The 20,218-nt window shown below is 36.8% G+C and overlaps 1 protein-coding gene across 5 annotated transcripts in view; it reads left to right on the top strand.

Annotated features, from left to right (window-relative positions):
• MTA3 (metastasis associated 1 family member 3) overlaps positions 1-20,218 on the top strand; it is a 132,818-nt gene that overhangs the window by 9,898 nt on the left and 102,702 nt on the right. For all 5 annotated transcript variants that reach the window (XM_051783138.1, XM_051783140.1, XM_051783137.1 and 2 more), the window contains exon 4: positions 13,343-13,469. In XM_051783138.1, the coding sequence (XP_051639098.1) occupies positions 13,343-13,469 (127 nt within the window). The remainder of the gene's footprint in view (positions 1-13,342; positions 13,470-20,218) is intronic.

The raw sequence follows: 20,218 nt of genomic DNA, 5'->3' as shown, positions 1-20,218 counted from the left end.
CCAGTCAGATTGTAACACAACCAGAAACTTCGTGGATATTTTTTATTTGATCATGATTCTTTTTTGTCATAGTTGTTCTTGTACATCAAACTAAACAGTTATTTAGAAAGGATATAATGTTTCTTTAATCACAATAACTTTTCTGAAAAATCACTTTAAGATGACTTTTCCTTTCACTTAGCTCAAGTCATATAATGTCTTGGCATAAAAAGTAAGTTTTGACTGGAGATTTTGTTTAAAACTTTAAATTGTCCTTTTTTAAGGACATTAGTTCCCTTGGTACCTGTTGTCTCCGCAGCCCATGTTCAGTTAGAAGCACCTTTAGTGAAATTAGTGTGAGAGACGAATGTTAACTCTTCCACTGCATATGTAAGATCTTCATAATTTCAAATGTTGAAATAATTCATAGTTTCTCTCAAAAAGAACAGCCACCCAACAAAAAGCAACCTCATAGTGAATGCTTGTACTGTTCAATCCTATGTACCACTTCCACAGAATGAATTAAGATACTTCAGCTTGCTTTGCTGGTGGTGCTTGTAGAGATTGACATCCATCCTACAGAAAAGGATGCTCTAAGGCATAGAGAGTTCTTAGTTACCGTTTCAAGGGAGTTGAAGTTTAAAGAGCTGCCTGCTGAGCAGGTGGTCCTTTGAATGAAAAGATGATAATTGTATTGCACTGGTCTTGATACAAATAAGACAGAAACAAAACTTTTTGGGTCTTGCTTATGGTCATGTGGGTGCCAAAAAAAAAAAAGTTGTCTTTAGAGCTCAAGAGTTCAATTGATTTGTCTCTTACAGTAGTGTGTAAGTGACTCTTCCATGGAATTTACTGGCTTTTGGAAGGTTTTCTGTTGGTTACAATTTTTTTCACTGCGCTTGGTGAGGCAGCCTCTCTTGGTTGCTGTTAAGAAAAGAGATATGTTGATATTACCCTGTGATGAAGGATACTATTTTTCTGAATGTTAGGGAGGAAAGGGAGTTAAGGAATGGAAAGACAGAGTTGGGAATCAAATACAGGAGAATCTCTTGAAGTGTACTGAAGGCAGAAGGCTTGGCTGCTAGATATGCCTGAGGAGTAGGTGAGCAGACTTGTGTAACTGGTTCAGTGAGATACTACCTTATTAATCTCAACACTTCTGTAAATATAAACTAGTGTTTTGTTTGCAGCTCAGTGTTTCTGGCTCTATCATTTCTGTCCACACACACCCACCCCTTCCCTGTGAGTCCCCAAGAATTTGGAGAAAATTAGTGTTGACCTATTGTAGTGGTGGACCTTTAGATACTTAGTCCCTTTTCTTTGAGGAAAAGAGGTCTTTCAAAAGTCTATACCTGAGCAAGCCATTAGAAGACTTGGGTTTGTTTTGAAGATGGGGTGATAAACAAAGACAGACCCAAATATAGTAAGGGAAGGAAGTCAGGAAAGTTTACTAATATGAGTTCCAATTGCACTTTTGCTGTTAAATGTTAATGAGTCAACTAATAGAGACATGTAAACTAAGCTTTAGCAAATTCAGATGTGTTATGTTGATTCTGGCAATCCTGAAGTCTGTGATGTGGGAGAGACACACCCTAAGAGGACTGTTTAAGGATGATACAGATAACAAATTCTTTAATCAGTGACAGAGTAACTTTTATGCTAAGGCATAAATATATTAGTGTAACTATCACTTTGACTAGAAATGAGCTTGAGGAGTAGGCTATTTTTTTTTTTTTTTTTGGTGAGGAAGACATCATGACCTCTTTGGTCTCCTGAGACAGTGGAACATGAAGTTTTTCTTCGTTTACCCAAGAGAATGCCATCATTTGTAATTTGTTTGGAGAGGGGGAGAAAATTCAGAACTTACTGAAATACAGCAAGCCTTGTACAAAACTACTTTCTTGTCACCAAGGAGAAACTTGTCTCAAGGCTCCCTATTATCCTTTTCAAGGGTGCTTTGGGTAGTCTCATAAATTATGGTTTGGTCATTTGATTTTTGTGCGAGAACTGTATACTTGTGAATGTTTTTTTTTTTTTTTTTTTCCCCTCAACAATGAAAGCAATAAAGAAGCAGTAATGAGGACCTTTTTGCTTCTGACAATATCTGAGTCTTCTTTTTGTGACTGACATTTTAGAATTAGGAGTTATATTGTCTCATTAAGAAGTTTACTGTCAGCTCCAAGTATCTTGTGGAATTATTAACTACTGTGGCCCTTCAGACTCTTCCTTTTGTGCAGAATGTCTTGTTAGGGTGTGAATTTTAATGATCTTCTCTTAATGAAGTGAATGGATTTCCAACGAAGTTCATAATTTTAGGAGTTTTTAGCTCTTATGGAATTGCATCTGAATTTTTGCATGAGCTAGCTAGGGAGTAACTGCTAGCTTCATCTTTTCACCTCTTAAGAATAAACATATAGTTTGGGGCAGCCATATGTAGATGAATTTTTTTACAACTCAAAAATCTTATTTTCTGAACAGATAACTTAAAAGGCTTGAATACATTGCTGCCAATTTTTCTGCCTGTAAAAACAAACTAGACCCAAAATCTGGATTAATTCTGTGAATTTGCTGTGAAGAGTGGAAAGCTGCAAAATATCAGTTCATGTTTATGCTTAAAACTGTTTAATAAGTATCTGAAATAGAGCTTTTATTTTATTACTTAAATACTGAAATCGTTCTTTTAATATGTTCCCTTGGTGTGGAGGAACTCAGTGGGGTACAAAAGGTGGCATTTTTTTGAGTTCTCCTACCAAAATAAATTCTTCACATTTGAGTTTTTAGAAGGAGACAGCATTCACAGGAAAATACTAAAACATCTTGCATTATCCTGTTTCCCTGTGTTCCTTAGGATTAATTTCCTTATGGTCAAGTTTAAATACACGTCTTGGTATTACTGTACTTGTTTGGGGTTTCTTTTGATTTTTGGAAAACATTTAACTGCTATGTCTCAGCTGCTAACTGTCTTGCCTCTTCTGTTTGTTAATTATGCAGGACACTGATTCTACACCGTTTTCTCAGTACCTCCAAAATACTTGTAACATTTAAATTGACATTATTGATCATAATTTTTTGTTTCATAAATAGGATGTTTCACACCTTCTAGATTTCCATAATCTCACATGGTTTTGCTTTTTTTTTTTTCTGACTTTTCGCACTTTCTCCCCAGTGCACCCACACTGTACCAAATCACCTGAGGCATAAATTTTAGACTACAAAAACATTGCTAGGTTATCTCTATCTGTAAAGCTCCAATTAGAGATGCATTTTACATCTTCAAAGAGTTCTCTGATAGTCTAATTGAATCAGTAGTTTATATAATTTATAAATCTGAACGATGTAAACTCACTATTAATATAGAAAGACTTTTCTTTCCCATCATGCAGTGGCAATTAAATGTATAAATCAGGAACCAGGTCAGATTTAAAGACTTAGCAGCACTAATTCTTGAATGTCTGTATCATGCAGTGGAGTGAAGTCTGCAGTAGTTGCCCTTGGTGATGCTGACACACACATGTAACTGCACACATGATGGTAGAGGTGGAGCTTTTTAGCTTGGGCAAGGCACTGTGTGAGAATGAGTGTAGCGTGTCCTATCTGAGCTGATTCATGCGGTGCTGAGTGTACATATATGTATGGCATGAGCTATTATGAACTAGGTAGAAGTGGCAGATTAGATTAATATGTAAAGTACTAGTGTGGTTTGTCTGTAACCTCTGCTAAAGGTAGCTTGCATAAGTAACAGGACTCAAAGTTACCATGTATGTTGAGTTTGACGTGCCTTGAACCACATGGAATGGGTGGCTGGAATGGCTATGCTATTTGGCAGCGTGATTTGTCTGTTTGATCAATACTTTGTTTTTCGCCTCAACTACTGTTTGTAACCCTCTGATCAAGTGAAGATTTGTAGTGTGAGCCTACTTTGATTATGATTTTGATATGCTACACAAATGATTCTGATCTTTGCAGAGGGATTGTTTTGTATAATGTGGAATTCACCACTCCCATGAGCAAAACAAGTTTGAGTGGTAAAAGGCACAGTTTTTTCTCAGTAAAAACCTGTTCTACATTTACAAAATTCCTAGAAGACTTTGAGGAGCTAAGTAGTTCATTTTGACTGTCTGAATCCAAAACCTGTTTGAAAATTTATTACAGTACATAGGATGAGTTCTCTGTGCAGGTTGCAGAGTTGCTGACCTATGCATAGAGCACTATGTATGCATACATCCAAGGGTTATGTAAGTATATGTGCCTTTTCTTCTTGTACAACACGTTAAGCATCTATCAAAAACCAGCACAACTAAATTAGCTAACTTCCCTTTTTTTATATGTTGAATGATAGACTTAAATTTTCATTTGTGAGGGATTGTGACAGTGACACACAACACTGAAGGGAGTCATGTTTCAGTTTCCTCTATTAAAAGTACAGCCTTGTTTTGACTTAAACCAGTGTAGCAATCGTTAGTGTTGGCAGAGTCAGTGACCTGTAACCTAGTCCTACAGGGTACTGTGGCCCTTTGCTGTGTGACAGTTCCTTTAGGCCATATCCTTTGAGTGATGCTGCTGTCAGGAGCGAAATCCTGATGCTGTTATTCTCAGTAGGCCCTCGAGAGGCCAAGGGATCAGTTGCTAGGTATCATACAAGAAAAATGGTTTTGATATATGGAAAGCTTTTATATTTGTATTTGCCTTCAAAGGAGAACTAGCTTCATATACTTTCATAATGCTCTCCCCTTCCTTTTCTGTTTTTAATTTTTCTTCTTAATAGAAGGGGGAAAATCCAGAATCAGAATACTGGACATTTACCACGTATGAGGTGAATAAGTGATGATTTTTGATATTTGACTTGATGCAAAACAACATGGTATTTCACAGTGTTGTCTACAAAGAAAAGTACTGAGCATAGAAGAAAAAGTTCATTGGTTTACTTGACCTTTATTTCCATTTATTTTAAAAAATATGAGAATGGCACATATATTAAAATTTGACTACTTAATACAATGTGATGTTTATTCCTATGCTACTTTGTTTGCTTATTTTTCCCCTGGCATAGGAATTAATAAATTAAAAAGTTTTAATAATTTAAAATAATACATATATTCATACCTCTTTACACTTTTCTCCGTTCATACGTATAGTTTCTGTAAATTATAATCTCAGTATATCTGTACTTGATATACTGTACAGGCATCAAGGAAATAATGTATGCTGGAAGGTAAATCTCTAACATAGTTGAAGATGGAAAAAAGTTATCTTTCAAGTCTTACACAGGCCATTAGAGTGAATGAACTCCTCTTCCTGCTCATCTTGTCAGGTCTATAGACAGAAAAGCTTTCTTATCGTGTTGTCATTGAGCAGGCATTATCTTGTATGATATTCTTCTCATTTCCAAATCCTGTACATAGAGCTTTAATGTGTCGATTAAGTTTACTCAAGAACAGGATATACAAATCCTTTTTTCTCTTTTCTTTTCTTTCTCTTTATTTTCTCCCTAATTCTTTTCTTTCTGCAAAAAATCAAACACGATTCAGCCCTTCTGTAAGGAGATACTGTAGAAGATAAATAATTTATGTTTTATAAGCAGAATCATATGCCATTCTGAGTAGGGGTAGGAAAGTGCTTGTACAATCTGTGCCTTTTCATCTCTGCCAACAAATTTTGAAAAGTTGTTTACTGGCTTTTGAGGATGTGAATTGAATTTTAGAAAAGCAGTTTAGATCTCTGAAATGGTGGTTATTGTCACACTGAAAGAAAACGTCACTGTCGATCTTAAATCTGAACTTCAGGTTCTTACAGAAAACATAAGAGATTTTTTGTGTGCTTAGCTGTCTACATGATACATTTATTAATTTTTAAATATTTACACTGCATTTTCTTAAGGAGGGGCAACTATGGAACTTGTTAACCAACTAGACCAAACAGACCTGTTGCCTATGCTGAAGGAAAGACAATCTTGTTTTAACAAGATATGAGCATGAGTTTCACATGGAAATGGTGAAATTTTCAGTGATGGGAAAAGTTGTTAATAGCATCTGTCTCGTGAAAATGGAAGATACATATTTCCCTTTTCTTAAAATCAGGTGTGATTGTTATTCATGCAGGTTACGTGGCATTGTTACACATAGCCTTTGTATTTCATGAGCCAGGTGATGGATTTAAAAATTATTTCTTGGGCAGTGCCAGATTTGCCATGTGCGCTTTTGTTCATGAGTGCTTTGCCAGCCTGGATTTGAGGGTAGAACTAAAATTTTCTGCTTTCTTTCCTGCATAGCTCTAAACATATGTACACCTTGGAAAAACTACTAATTGACTTCTGATTCAGCTGATGAGCTGGGTACCAGTTATTGGACATGGAAAACATTCATCATATTGCAAATAGCAGTGTCTGTTGCTTGCTGCCACGAATGAACTGCTTAAAGAAACATGGCACAGGACTGTTGCTTCCCACATTCTGCAGCAGCTTGGTGCAGTTCATACAGGTATACACATGACCAAACACATCTTGGGCCCTGTAACAGGATATTTTCGTATTTGGAAGAATTTGCATTTGAATAGGTCATACAGAAACCAGGTAAAAAGGAAAAATCTAGTTTAGGTTTATGATACAGAATTGCCTGTTTTTTCACCATTGCTTGCATGTCATTGTTTTTGTGCTTCTATGGGACCCTTCTGTTCTGTAGTATTGTCATAAACTAGTTTGCAGTGCTGAATTAATAGGGTTAAAAAACAATTGTGCTTGCTCTTGCATTCATTCGTTTTGCATTTACTTTATTAGGGTCTATTTATTAATGTAGCGCATCATGATTCATACTACTTATGAAGGTAATCCTTCCCTGCTTTCCACCCACAAGCTTCTTGCTCTGAAAAATCTCCAAAACCAGTTATCCAAAAAACTCACCCATCAAGTTTTGGAAGGTGGAGTTTTATGGTAATGAACGCTGTGATAGTTTTCATTAAATAATTTTGCTACAGGCCTGTGATAAACTTGAGATGATTGCTCACTGCTGTCCTGGGAATTGTTATTGTAACATGCTACTTGGGAGTACCCAAAAAAATATTTTGTGTGATTTTAGTAATAATTTATTTATTGGAGAGTGTGGCATGTTAGTTCTTAAGGGTTGTGCAGTAGTTATTTCTTTGATTTGTGACGTCCTTTAGAAAAATAATGATGAGGTAGTGTAGGAGGATCACTTGGATTTGTGTAAGAAAACTGGATAACCCCTTAGAGGCCACCTGTATATCTGTGCTATCCAGTGGGAATGAAAAGTAGACCTGTTTCCTGTGCATGAGTGATCAGTCTTTTTTTTTTTTTCTGCCTGTAGAATTGCTCAGATCCATCCTTTAGATAGTAACATGCTATCTAAATTGCTTGTAATCCATGCAAACAGTGCTTTGGATTCCTTATCCTATCTGAAAGAAACAGGAAATATCAAACTGATGTTATATATTCAAACAGCCATCTGAACATTGTACTGAGAGATGTAATGTAAGTAAAGCTGATTCATTCGGCTTTGGGAAGTGGTTCCTCAGTCAAATTGATAGTGTAACCATGCATAGTCTAGCTCACAAAGTTGATTAAATGTCTTCACTGGAGCACTAGGGGGTTAACTCTCACAACTAAGTTAGAACAATGAAATGTAGCAAGAAGCCTGACGCAGATGAGCAAATTGGCAAACTGCTCACCTAAGAGAGCTCTTCATTCACAGTCTGAATAGAATTGTTCAGATGGTTAGACTTAATGTTTATATGTTGTACTCAATTTGGCAGTAAATAGATTTACTCCTCTCCCCCAAAATCTATTTTTATAATTCGTACTGCTGCAGCATCTAACTACCAAATGCGCACTTGATGTTTTTGCACAACCAGCTAAGCTTAAAAGAGTCTAAAACAGCCACCTTTCCTTTGATGTGTGGTAAACTTGCTGCTCTTCAGCATTCTCAGCTTTTTATCTGTAGGTTTAAAAATATGTTGTTGATACCTATGATGTGTGTAGTTTTTGGGCTGAGTGTAAAAGAAAAAGGTATACAGGAAAGGAAAAAAAATTAGAATATTTTCTGAAAGTGAGGCTTAGTGGCATTTTTTGAACTTGAAATTCTGATCTAATACATTCTAATAAAATACCTTGTTAAAGGTATTTTAACAAACCTGGTGAAACTGCTGTAAACTCTACAGATGGGGTGTTGATTTAAATCTCTCCATCTAAGCTTGCATAAGCTGGATGCATCTAAGCTGAAGTATGGTTTCAGCATTGGAAGCAATTAAGTTTAAGACACAGAAAGTTAATGCACCATAGGTTTGCGTATTCTGCCATTTTAATTCAGTATAAGTCCGTGCTGTTGTTGAAAGGAGTGGTTTTGGTTTTTTTGCATTACATCTTCCCAGATTGTCTCCTGTTCCTGCTTTTTTGTTTTGTGCCAGCACTAGCATTCTTGGTAGGCCTACCAAGCCAAGCAATTGGAATTGGTCTGGATTAAGGGAAAACCAGGTGAATAAAAAACTAATTGCGTGGCCTGAGTCAGAGGGTGGTAGTTAATGGTCCACACTGTGAGGAGTCCCGTGGGGATCTATATGAGAACCTGTCTTTATCAGTGACTGGAGCAGGCAGTGTGGTGCACTCTCATCATGTTTGCGGGCAGCACAACATGGGGAGGGGGGATGACCAGGTGATAGGCTACCTCAAGGGAATGGCTGGTATTCAGGGATTCCTAAAAGGCAGGAGGAGTGGTCCATCAAGAACATGAAGATATTCAGCAGGGACAAATGCCAAGTCTTGCACCTGGGAAGGAAAAGCTCTTGGCAGGTATATAGGGAACAGAGGGGCTTGGGGGAGCAGCTCTGCAGGAAAGGCCCTGAGGGTACTGGCAGACAGCAAATCCCTGGCAATGAAGGGAGTTGGCCAACAGCATCCTGGACTGTATCACCAGGCACATAGCCAGTAGATCAAGACAAGTGATTATCCCTGATTATTCAGCACTCCTTGCATTGCATCTAGGTTTTAGGTCCGCAATACAGGGAAGTTGATGATAAATTGCAGCACTTTCGGCAAAACCCACCATGATGGGCACTTGCCCTGCTAGGAGTGGCAACAGGAGTTGAGCTTGTTCAGCTTGGAGAAGAGGTGGACTCCCAGTGCCTCAGGGGAGGTTATAGAGAAGATGGAATTGACTCTTGGCAGTGACTAAATTGAAACAGGAGCGATTCAGATTAGATATAAGGAAAAGTTCTTTCCCATGACTGGGTGCTGGAGAGGTTATGTGGTTTCTGTCTTCAGAGAATTTCAAGACCCAGCTGAATAAAATGCTGAGTAACCTGGGCTGATGTCACAGCTGAACCTACTTTGAGGAATAGTTTGTACTAGACCCCTTCCAGCCTGAATTACTCTGTGTTTCTATGATTCTTGGTTGAATTTCCAGATTCCAGTACTGTGGATTTGTGCTGTGGAATGATCCTGCTTGAGAAGGGAGGTTGGACCAGATGACTCGCTGTGGTCCCTTCCTGACTGATTTTGTGATTCAACCTGTAGCTGGAAAGAGCACTGTCAGCAATTTGGTGGCAGTAGAGGGAGAACTTCCTAGTTTCTTTAAACAGTGAAGATTTACACCTCCTTCCTGAAGATAGATAGTCTTCAGTGTTTAAAATAATCTCTTTTTTTTGTTGCAGTGGGCAAGGGGAGCACATGGTGGGTTATTTTGACTTATTAAAGGAAGAATAGTATGTCAGAGGAATTTACCTTATTTGCCAACTGATGGTTAACCATACGGTTGTTGAAGTTGCATTTAAACCTTTAAATGTCTTTCAGGATTTATTTTTTTAAGTTATTTTAAAACAATTTTGTATTAAATAGGAGTATTGTATTTCTAGAGACTTACCCTCAGTTTATTTTCATTTAGTTGTAAAAATAAGCTGTTCTTTCTAGTGGCAAGCTTGAGTCATCACATAACTATAAACAGAGACACTATACAAAGTTTAGGTGGCATGGACAGTTGTCTCTTCTCACGGTCCCTAATATACCACCATTTTCTAGCAGCAAATTCCAGAAATTAAATGGAAGAGGAAAAAATCCCATGTTTTTAGAAGTGGCAATGCATATGTAAAATGAGTGAAGATTACACTTTCTTCCCAGTATCCATTGCTTGACTGAGTCAGTTAAGTCTTATTTATATCAGAGGGAAAAGAGAAAGTTTGCAGCACTGCCACTGAAAGTATCACTGGATGACTCTGGTTTTCAAGGTCAAATTAAGTATTTACAATTGATGTTAGAAAGCCAGTGTATAATAAATAGACTATAAGATTTTAATGGTCACTGGAGATGCCTGCTTTTGCTCTCTGTGATTTTTTCCTTTAAATAATGAAATATTTGTTGTAAACCAGGAAAAGTACTACAAAAAAGCATTATCTTAAAGGTAGCTCAAGTCCTAAAGTATATTGTGTCATTTTCAAAAACTGATTATACTCATCTTTGTAGTCATACCTAAGACTTTTAAAACATTATTCAACTGAACAATTTTAAATTGTTTTTTTTTCCTCTCTAGTTGTGGCATCAAGCAAATTCAGCTTTCTTAGTTCTTTGTGCTCTCCAGTTTTTCCTTTCCTGGTACAGATTTGTGTGACTGCTGGGACAAACTATTACTTGTTTTACTAAATGCTAATCCTACTGTTAGAGTTGTTTTTATATTATAATGCTAAAGAAGAAAGTTGTAGAATTATCCTGATGGTAAATTGTGTTGAGTGGATGGAACTGTTCTGTGTCCGGCCATGGTTTGTTCTACTTAGTACTGAGCTTGTCAGATCATCATGAGTAAAACATATGCTTTATTTCTAAAAATACAACAGAAAGAGTTATCTTGTTTCATGTTTAGGTTTGGAGTCTTTTAGGAGGTGGATGTAAGAGACATTCAGCTTTAGGCTCTTAAATTAACATTTTCAAGTCTTATGTAAGATTAGTGCAATAAATATGATTAAAGGGGTTTTTTATTTTTTTTTTATTTAAATTCTTACACTGAGGGAGATATTGATATGAGCATAGGTATCTAAAGTCATTTTAAACTCTCTGGAATATCATCTCTGGATTCTTGCAACCACTTTAAACCAACCCATATTGTCCTGTGTTTTGTGCCTTACCTGCAGTCAGGTGTTTTCAAAATGTTGAGCTAATATGGTCCCAGACACTTGTGTTTGGATGCCTAAATTATTTAGAAAAACACTAAAATGAGGACAACCGGAAGAAATATTCATGCTTGAACTTTGAAATACAAATGTAGCTTGTAATGGTCACTTACTGTAATAAACAGTTATAGAAATTGATTGCAGGAAACATTGGTTTGGTTTAACCCCAACTGGCAACTAAACACAACTGTTCGCTCACTACTCCCGATGGGATGGGGAAGAGAACTGGGATTAGCAAACAAAGCAAAACAAGGAATTAATTCACCACTTCCCATGGGCAGGCAGGGGTTCAGCCATCTCCAGGACAGCTGGGCTTTATCACACATAAGGGTGACTTGGGAAGACAAAACATCATCACTCCAAATGTCCCCCCTTCCCTCTTCTTTCCCCTCCAGTGTTATATGAGCACGATGACATATGGGATATCGCTTTGGTCAGTTGGGGTCAGTTGTCCTGGCTGTGTCACTTCCCAATTCCTTGTGCCCCCTCAGCCTCATTGCTGGTGGGGTGGTATGAGGAGCAGAAGAGCCCTTGGCTCTGTGTAAGCCCTGCTGAGCAGTAACAAAAACATCTCTAGGTTATGAACACTGTTTTCAGCACAAGTCCAAAACACAACCCTATACTGCCACTGTGAAGAAAATTAACTCCATCCCAGCCCAAACCAGTACAAACATAAACTTTTAACCTTAAATTCTATTTTTTTTATGTAATTACTTACCTTATTAAAAAAAATGCTTTGCCTTAGCATAGAATTTTTTTGGTTTGTTTTTAAGCTTTCTTTATTGTCAGTATTGTAGATGCCAGAATAATTCTGAACTGAGTTATGGTCTGATATGAACCTGTGCATGTGTCAGGTGAGGCTATGGGCTGTCCATGAGACTTGGAGGATTATTATTTTCTATTTTGTTTTTCTTGTTCCATCTCTCCACAAAACATGCCAAGAAAAGGAGGGGTATGGGGGTGTCTACAGCAAGATAGACTTAAAGTAAATGGAACCGGGTTTGAAGAAGTTGGTTATATCAGGGTGTGTTGTTATATCACTTTTGTGGAAAGAACTATTAGAATTGAAATGAACTACACACAGGCATGATTAAAAAAATAGTAGTGTTGCATTTGGAGAGAACTGTGGTTGCCATGAGGATGCAGGCAGGCTTCATTTTGAAATAGTGTCTGTAGGTTGGTTGAAAAAATGGTTATTATTGGTAGAGCGGATGATGTCATCTGTTGTAGGTAGCTACATGAAATACTACCTCATTCTGGGGTTCTGTTGTTTAGTTTCTGAGAAGTATTTTGTAAAGTACACTTGGTTTTGCAGATGATGGATAATTTGCCAGGTAGAAAATTACCAAATCTTAGAGAAGTTATTAAAGGGCCTATGTTTTTGCACCCATTATTCAGAGACACTTTTTGCCCTTTCTGGAATGCTAGAGGAAGTACAGATTCAAGTTGCCCATGTCCAAAGAATCCACTAGTAAAGCAGATTTAAGCCACTGAGATCCCAGGGTAGCTGTTTTGAAGAGCCTGTCATTGTTAGCAAGGCTCAAACGTGTTAGCAAGCACTGTGAACATTGCTCTTTAACTCTCTACGTGACTCCTTCTAGTATCTGCTTTTATTTCTTCCTATCTTACTTAAAATAGAAATAATTTTAAATCCTACTTAAACATGAAAATACAGTGCATTTGTTGTCAGTATCTAATAAGATTAACATAGTGGAAGACAGTAGGCTTTTTTCGTTTTCTTAGACTGTGATTTTGCAGTCTTAGACTGCAATTGTATTTAGTAAATTTCTGTTCATAGAAAGTATGCTTTTCCCGAGGACTTCTGTGAAAGTTTTAGTAATAATAATATTGGCAACAGAAAATGAAAACCAGAACTGGTCAACAAGCAAGAAAGAAAAAACAGATGAAAGAGGATGAAAAAAGAATGAGTAATATCAGGATTGTTTTTAAGCTATGTGAAAGACATCAATGCGTAGTACAGTAGGAGAGGAGCATAATTTTTAAAGAGTTAAAGTAGAAGTGTATAATTCAAAATACTTAATATTCTGTCATGTTACATAAACTGTAGTCTTGTTAAACTCATCTTTTCTTTTGAAATACTAAAGGAGGTTGCTAAGGGGTGGGGGGGATGTCAAGTGAAATGGCTGCAATGATGTTATGCAACAGAGTTAATTTCGACCTACGCTCTGCTTCTCTGCAGAAGAAGTTGAAGAAGAGTCTGAAACTACAATTGAGGTTGATTTGACTGATAAACAGAAGCATCAGTTGAAGCACAGAGAGCTTTTCCTTTCTCGCCAGTATGAATCCCTTCCGGCAACACATATCAGGTAAGAAGCAGTAGATACCATTTCTCTGCGTGTTCTGCTGGGATGGATTGCCTGCCAGTAGCCCACCTGCCTGAACACGTCAACCTTTGTCTTGCAAAAGGGTATAATTGATCTTACCTGAGTTGTGTCAGATTGTCCCGTGAACTGCTTTACAAGCACCTTTGGTTTTTCCTTCTGTTACTTGATGTTTGAGCCTTAGAAGAGACAAGAGTCTCAGAGCTCTGGCTTGTCAATTAGAGCAACAGTTGATAATTTGGTATAAAATCAGTCTGTAACTACTTTGGGAGAGTTCTTTTTTTAATCTGCTGGCCAAAGGAACTTTGACCATTTTGTCTGGCCAGGGAAATTGCAGATGGGTTTGGAAAGGAGGCAGTGGCTCAATGATCAGATCTGCACTTTAGGGCTGTACACACTTTAAAGTAAAATTACCTCAGCTTACTTCAGTAACTGTGAAGAAGTCATGATTCTTTGGCTAAATGTTGCAAAAGCATTTCAAGTATCATTTTAAATTGCCCTAATGCTAAAGTAGAAAGAAGCTTGCTAAAGCTCAAAAAGGATTTGTTGACTTGTATCTGTAACTGATGCAAATACTCACGTCATCTCTGATTTAGTAGTCAAGAAAAATTTTATTTTTTTTTTGTGTGTGTGTGTGTGTGTTCATATGGGGGGATAATGAACCTAGAAATGGAAAAGAGCACAGTGACAAGGGGGAGTGTAGCTAAGTGTGAAACAAGGTTTCTTACGTTGCATTCTGAAGGAATTTTCATTTTCTCATTCTATCCAACTCCCATCAGCTATTTCAGGCCATAAATGTCTATAAGCCACCAAAAAGAGGTATATATTATCCAGTAGGAGAAACACTTTATATGTATATATGTATTTTCTCTCTTATTGGCAGATGTGTTGCTTATCTCTCTCACTGACAACACGAAACCTGCAAGCTGGAAATTTTTGTCTTAATTTCCCATGCTTGATTCAGATACTTGTTCTGACTTTGAGAAAGTCGTTTAACTGTCAAATCTCTGCTGCTCCAACTATAGCATGGAGATAATAATCCTGTGCAGTTTCTTTTCCTTACTTTGACATTTAGATATTGAAATAAGGTATTCTCTTTGCAGAGGGAAGATTACACAGAAGAAGTATTGTAAAGGTCTTTTCACCTCACAACTCAGGGAGCAAATGCAATAGAGGTTCTCCAGCATATACTTCACAAAGAAGGCAAAAAACCATGTGAATTCATAGTACATGCTGCACAACACAGCAGGCAAATGCAGAGTGATGACTTGCATCTACTTTTCAGAACAGATGAATGTTGTAGGGCTGTACTGTCACGAGTTACTAAGACCTTTACCAGATGAATTCTGGAACAAGCTTGATGTAGACTAATGGTTTTTTAACAACCTTAACTCTGTTTTAAAAGGAAACAAGAAGGAAAATACGCTGCAAAGTATTTCTTATTTAGCTTTTTAACTTACTAATGTTCACATTCTGTGATTCTCAGTAGTTTTCATATCTTTTATCAGTTAACTTTTCCAGTAAGTGTTGTAGAAATACTGTGAAGGTGGTACTCCTCTGTCTCCCATCAGTACACAAGAATATTCAAGGATGCAGATTTCGCAGCTTCTCTGTGAGCAGTTTGATGACTGTTGTGGTGAATTTTTTTTCCCAGTCATCGATTTGGGATTTCACTTATTGAAAGTCTGCTACCTTGTGTCCTATCACTGTGCTTCTCTGAAAGGAGCCTGGCTTCATCTTAGTTATCCATCTTTTTGTAATGGAACACAGCAGTAGAATTTCTCTTATACCTTAAGAGTGAACAAATCCAGTTTAATATTATCTGCAGACTTGTTAAAAGTGTATTCAGGTTATTAAAGATATCAAACTGTTGGTCCCGGGGTCAGAAACTTGGGGATGGCCCCAGTTGCCAGCTGGACTCAGTATTACTCATTACACTGAGGGTCCAGCTAGTTTTTTTTCAGCTTATTGTTTACTTACCTGGTCCATGTTTCCAGTCTGGTTAAAGGACACTGGAACACAATGCAGACCTTACTGAAGTCAGGGTGGATGACATTCTCTGACTGTCACTGGGCTACGAAGCCAGTTGTCTCCACATAGAAAGCAAGCAGATACTTGTGCAATAAAACTCCACATAGCTCCATGTCGGGCCTTTGGTCTTGGCACCTGCAGTTTTAGCCCCTAGATAGGAACAATTGGATTTACAGGATAAAATAAATGGTATAGTGTTATAGAGATTGGTGGTTGAAAATCAGTTCTCTCAAGAGTAAGAACACAAAAAAATCAGTCCCTTTGGAAGGAAGAGGGGAAAGCCAAAGGTGATTTTAAGAGAATGGAGGAGGGTTTTTGCAGCTACAGGTCTTGAAATTTTACTGACATCTTCAGCCAAGAAAAGAAACTGAGTTTGGTTGCCTTTGTGTTGCAATTTAGGGGAATAAAAGTATTTTACCTGGTATGGTTTTATTTAATTTTTACTAATACAGTTTTCCTGCTTTCATTTTGTCTTTCTTCTTTTCTTAACTTTGCTCTTTTTACATTTTTTCAAACTGAATAGTAGAGGAAATTATACCTCTACCCCTCTAAAAAACTCTGTCACTGAGGTTACTTTTGTTCTAGTTCATGATTACAAATACGGTGATGTCTCATTTATATATACCTGGTGCTATTACTTCACAGTTGAGTTACCTTGATGTTATTTTAGTAGGTTAGATTTCTTTGGTGTGTATGTCTAACTCTGAAGCTCTTTGGTCTGCAACTCTGAGCTTTGAATAATTCTGATGTAATTTGTTTGCTCTTGAATTACTGAAATACAGTTTCATTCCTTATTCTGATACTTTTTATTTTGCTATATACATTATATGTAACTCTTTTGATATGTAATTTGTTTTGTTAGAAATACTAGGACTTTTCAGACTTCATCTTGTTTCCCCTTTACATTAGGTGTCACTATGCCATTTCAGTACCTTTAGGGAATGGCATTAGTTTTGGCATAGAAGAAAAATCCAGATTTAGAAAATAATTAGAAGCAGGGAGTGTAGTAGCAATTAAAACATGGCAATGCTGCCTTGTGGACAGTGTTCTTGCCATGGAATGTGTTTAAGAAAGTGCAATTGTGTAGACCGGTGCAGCACTGTTCTGGAGTCATGGTGTGGGGTAGAGTACAAGCTGATGTACTGGTTTGGGGATCAAAGACAGCGTTTGTTACCTTGGTGCCTACTTGTCAAGTTATAAGTGAAACTGTTGCCTCTCCTGTCTGCTCAAATGTGTGAGGTCAGTTAACACCCCTCCAGTGGATTATCTCCTTCCTTCCTAATCCCTGCATGTTACAGATGCAGTTTTGCCAGGCTCTGTAATCCCCATATGTCCTTGTAACAGTTATACTGCCAGCCAGACTCACTGAGCCACTCTCCTTCACTAATGTCATGCCGTGAATGCTCCCAGGATTTGTGCAGGTGGCTCCTATAAGCAATGCCAGTCCCAGAGAGGGGCTGAGTTGAACCAATGCTGTGTACTTTAACTTGGCATTTCAGAGATTAGAGCATTACCAAGTACAGCATTTTGGAAAGGCATGAGAAGGCACTGGGGGGGAAAATGGTGAAAGTTGTCAGAAAGTTGAAATTGTTTGCCAGTGTTGTAAAATTCATCATAAAACTTAGCACATGGTAAAAAATGGGTCCTTTGTATAAAAATCTGCAAATGGTTATCTTGTTGGAGATTCACTGAGTTATCTGACTTCTGACATGGGCTTTAAATTTACTTTTCATTCTTAAGCTCTCAAGAGTTAAAAGATGTTAAACATGTTTAGATTATTATGAAAGATTTACATTAACTTCTGAGATCCTTTGTAACTGCTCTTAAATTTAATACTTATATGAGTTGTGTAGAAGAATTTATTTATCCATCAGAGTTCATCTTACCATTTTCAGTATCTTTGCTTAGTTCTTGTTTGCTAATAACTGTGTTTCAGTCTTGGGGTTGTGGGTTTTTTTATGTTGGTTAATTATTATTTTTATTATAATACTTTTAGGTGTTTGGAAAGCATACATAGTCCAAACATTCTCAGATATCATAATAAAATCAGGTGATCTTTTGGGCTGCTTTATACTGCAAGAACAATCCCCACCCACCTAAAAATTTAAAAAAATATATTTCTTTTTGAATTTATGCAAAATAAAAAGGCTCATATACAGCTTATTTGACTAAAGTCAAAACAGCTTGAGAATGGAGAAGAGTTTCAGGCTGATGGCCATTTGTAAACAGGAAAGAGGATTTCAAATATAATTATTATTATATAATTATATTTGGTTGCTCTTATATTGGTAATTTAGTTGATACAATTGTCTGGGTTTTTGTTAGGGTTGAAGAATAAGCTACTAGTTAGTCAAATGCCTTTCTAAGTTACGTTGGGGGTTACAAATATTTATCTTAAGGAAATAAAAATTAAATTTGCTAAATTTAATTTACTGAATTACTTCTTTCAACAACATTTCTGGTAAGTTAGAATATAGGCTTTTAAGAGTCCTATCCTGGGACCAAAAAGAGTGGTATTGTAATGACCTCTTCCGTTGTTCTTTTATCTGATTCAGGCCACACAATTATGTGCAGGGACTATTGATGTGATCCTAAGTGTTTGTTCTTGCATTAAATTGTATGTTGCAGAGAGAAGTCCATGCTTGGTTGAAAAATTTTCAAGTGGTGGATAATTTACCATAATCTTTAAAGTTTTATCAGTTGCTAATTATGTGTGTTTGCACCACTCTGCTTTTTCTTTTTTCTTCTTAGAGACTGTTTGCACTGAGTACTTTCTTGCTTTTCTTGGACACAATGCTGAAATTCTTGCTGAGCTTGATTTCTGGACTCAACATGGCTGCATATGATACCTGTGCATTATGTGGATGTTTGTCATTATGGGGATTGTTCAAATAACTAGTAAATCTACACCCTAATATTTAATGGGGGATTTTTATTCAAATTGCCCTTGCATGGAGTAAGTATCTCTTACACTCCTAGAGGATTATATTTGTTGCTTGACACAAGCAGCAAATTCAAATTTTCTATATACCTATGACCTTTAATTCAGAAAAACTTTGACCTTTGATCCTTTATTTAAAAAACTAACAAACAAAAGACAAAAAAACCAAAAAAGAAACCTCCAAACTATCTTAAGATGCTCTCGGCATGGTTTATTACTTCTGTTCCAACACAGAAAGGACTTCATGAGCCCTTTAAAGATTGTGATTGCATAAGGTAATTTTATTAAAAGTCAATTAATATGATTGTGGAGAATGTGAATATTGTTTCAGTATACCTGTGCATATGTGACACTAGAGAGTGTCCAAATAGTCTGATCATGAGAAGAGTTTTAATTTTTATTAAGAAATTTGGAGCCTCTGCATATTCTTACATGTAAGAATAAAAAAAAAGTGGACTTAAACTTCCAAAGTATCAAGCTCTAAGAACCTTTGTTTCCCTCTTTTGACATTATTGTGATCTGTAATGCAGTCTAGAACACAGTGTCTGGTTTTTTTTTGTTTTGGTTGGTTGGTGATTTTTTTTTTTTTTTTTTTGGTGTGTTTTATTTTGGGGCTTCTGGGTTTTTTTGATTGTTAAATAATACCCTTGCTCCTGAGTAGATTAAAGTAACTTTGATGGGCACCACTTTGTAGACGTCTCAAAAAAGCAGCATGAGAACGTGTAGTTCGTAAGAACATGCTGTGCTTACAAACTGTAAGAGTGCGATGCTTTTTAAATGTGTTGTAAATGACTCAGTTTTATCATGCAGCTTTCTTTTTTGCTGTTCTTTCTTCTTTGTGATCTCATCAGGACTCACTAATATTGATACCTCAAACTACTAAGGTATAGAGAAGTAGTTTTTTTCTGAATGTGGGATTCCTTTACTAAAACGCAACAAATGATCCGAAGCTCAAGACAGATAGGTCAGATGAGCCTTATAAGCCTGATTTATTTTTTGGCATAAATCAGACTGGATAAGGAGTGAATTTGCTTGGCATAGACATGTGCTTACCTGATCATTTGGATTGTTGAGCAAAGTCTTCTTCCATTCTGCATTGAGTTTGTTTGGGGCACAGGGACTTTTGAAGCATATCTGACTTTTTTTTCCTTTTTTTTTTCCTTTCCAACAGAATTAGAAATAGTCTGACAGGAACTAAGATGAAAATTCAGTCTAGACCAGAATCCTATTTTCAGATGTGGTCAACAATCAGTACTAGTAACAGTGTAAGAAAAAGTGTATTTATTGGTGGAAGACTGTTACTTAAATACCTGAAAATCAGTATATATTTCCCTGTGCAAAGCAAGAGCGATTCATAAGATGCAAAAGTTTTAAGTTCAGTTGCACGGAGTGATTTGCATTGGTTCTGACCTGGAGGACCTTCCAATGGACTCGATGATCTTAAAGATCTTTTCCAAGCTGAATGGTTTCCTGATTGTATGAAAAATCATTCTTAACCAGCCTTCTCTGTTTTTGTTCAATTTATATGCATCAGCGCTGCTGTGCTAAAATGTAACATTTTTACTTTTTAACATGAATTAATCCCTAAAGAAAAAATATCAATTACATGAGTTTCCTACAATAGTGTATAGAAGGTACACATATACAGTTATGCTTGTTTTGAGATGTTGAAATATGTAGTTTTACTGTGCCCACGCCAAGAAAATATTTACCTTTTAATTACTTTTCAATCCATGTCAGTTGTGCACAATTTCTCCAAGAG

Source organism: Manacus candei, unplaced genomic scaffold (genome assembly GCF_025592945.1).
Source record: "Manacus candei isolate 608988 ecotype Guabito, Panama unplaced genomic scaffold, ASM2559294v1 h1tg000017l, whole genome shotgun sequence".
Lineage (NCBI taxonomy): Eukaryota > Metazoa > Chordata > Aves > Passeriformes > Pipridae > Manacus > Manacus candei.
Note: the sequence above shows the minus strand (reverse complement) of the source record. Positions and strands in the feature narration are given on the sequence as shown.